Below are 977 nucleotides of genomic sequence, written 5' to 3'. Positions count from 1 at the left end.
TGACTGTCCTGGAACTCACTCTGTAGACCAGGCTGGCTTTGAACTCAGAAATTCACCTGCCTCTGCCTCCCAAGTGCTGGGATTAAAGACGTGTGCCGCCATTGCCCGGCGGAAAAATAAATTTTTTAAATAAAAAGGAAAAGGAAAAAACACAGATAATCTCATAAACTAGGTGTGTCCTGAACCAGAAAGGGCCCCACCTTCAAGTCAGGCAGCAGCTGCTGGGTCTCCTCCTTGCTGCAAAGCAGAGTGGCGAAGTTGACTCCTTTGAAGATCCTCATGGCAAAAGTCTACATACAACGAAATGGTTTGTAGAAGCCTGCGAAGGGTTGTAATGGAAATAACTGGAGAAAAGTAGGGATTGAAAGTTGTAGGGGGACTCAAAGGATGAAGCAGCCAAAGAATCCCACCAGAAATCCTATGGGGGGAGAGGCCGATATAAACTGGGCTCCCGTTATAAACTGACCAGTCCACTGTTCCTTCCTCCAGGACGCCCCTTGTCCTCCGTGTCCCACCAGGCCACCCCCAGGGTCTCCACAGGGTCCTGGGCGCCGACCACACCCTTTCGAGGGCCGCCAAGCTTCCGCTGAGACGCCCCGTTCCTCCCCAGGTCAGCAATGGGAATGTCACTTACCGCGGCTTGAGCGCGCGCTCACCAGACCCTCCGCGCCTTACTTCCCTCGAAGCCGCCGTTCCTCACCGGTCTAGCACTATCCTCCAGCCCGAGCTCAACTAAGCACCGGGTGGGCACACTTCGTTTTCCGCGCCAGCACCTCCTTTCAAATATGCCTAGTGACCAATCAGCGAGAAAGCGTGACGCAGGCCGGCCGCGTGGCGCTCTGGGAGTTGTAGTTTATCTGCCGTACTGCCTGTCACGAGTTCCTGGAGGGGCGGGTACAACTCTGGACCGGAAGGACTCTGGGGCACAGGCTCGTTCTTTAACAGCGGTCAATTACAGTCACTTCGAAGTCGGGTAG

General features: G+C 54.7%; 1 protein-coding gene across 2 annotated transcripts in view; it reads right to left on the bottom strand.

Moving 5' to 3' along the window:
• The window catches only part of Espl1 (extra spindle pole bodies like 1, separase), a 25,402-nt gene extending 24,645 nt beyond the window's left edge, over positions 1-757 (bottom strand). The window contains exons 1-2 of one of the 2 annotated variants that reach the window (XM_021216807.1): positions 635-757; positions 201-290 (exon numbers count right to left, since the gene is read on the bottom strand). In XM_021216807.1, coding sequence (XP_021072466.1) covers positions 201-281 — 81 coding nt within the window. In that variant the 5' untranslated portion in view covers positions 282-290; positions 635-757. Of the gene's footprint in view, positions 1-200; positions 345-634 lie in introns of both variants that reach the window. The other variant, XM_021216808.2, reaches the window with a different exon arrangement.
• Between the last annotated feature and the right edge of the window lie 220 nt (positions 758-977).

This window comes from Mus pahari, chromosome 17 (assembly GCF_900095145.1).
Source record: "Mus pahari chromosome 17, PAHARI_EIJ_v1.1, whole genome shotgun sequence".
Classification (NCBI taxonomy): domain Eukaryota; kingdom Metazoa; phylum Chordata; class Mammalia; order Rodentia; family Muridae; genus Mus; species Mus pahari.
This window is presented reverse-complemented; position numbering and strand designations above follow the sequence as displayed.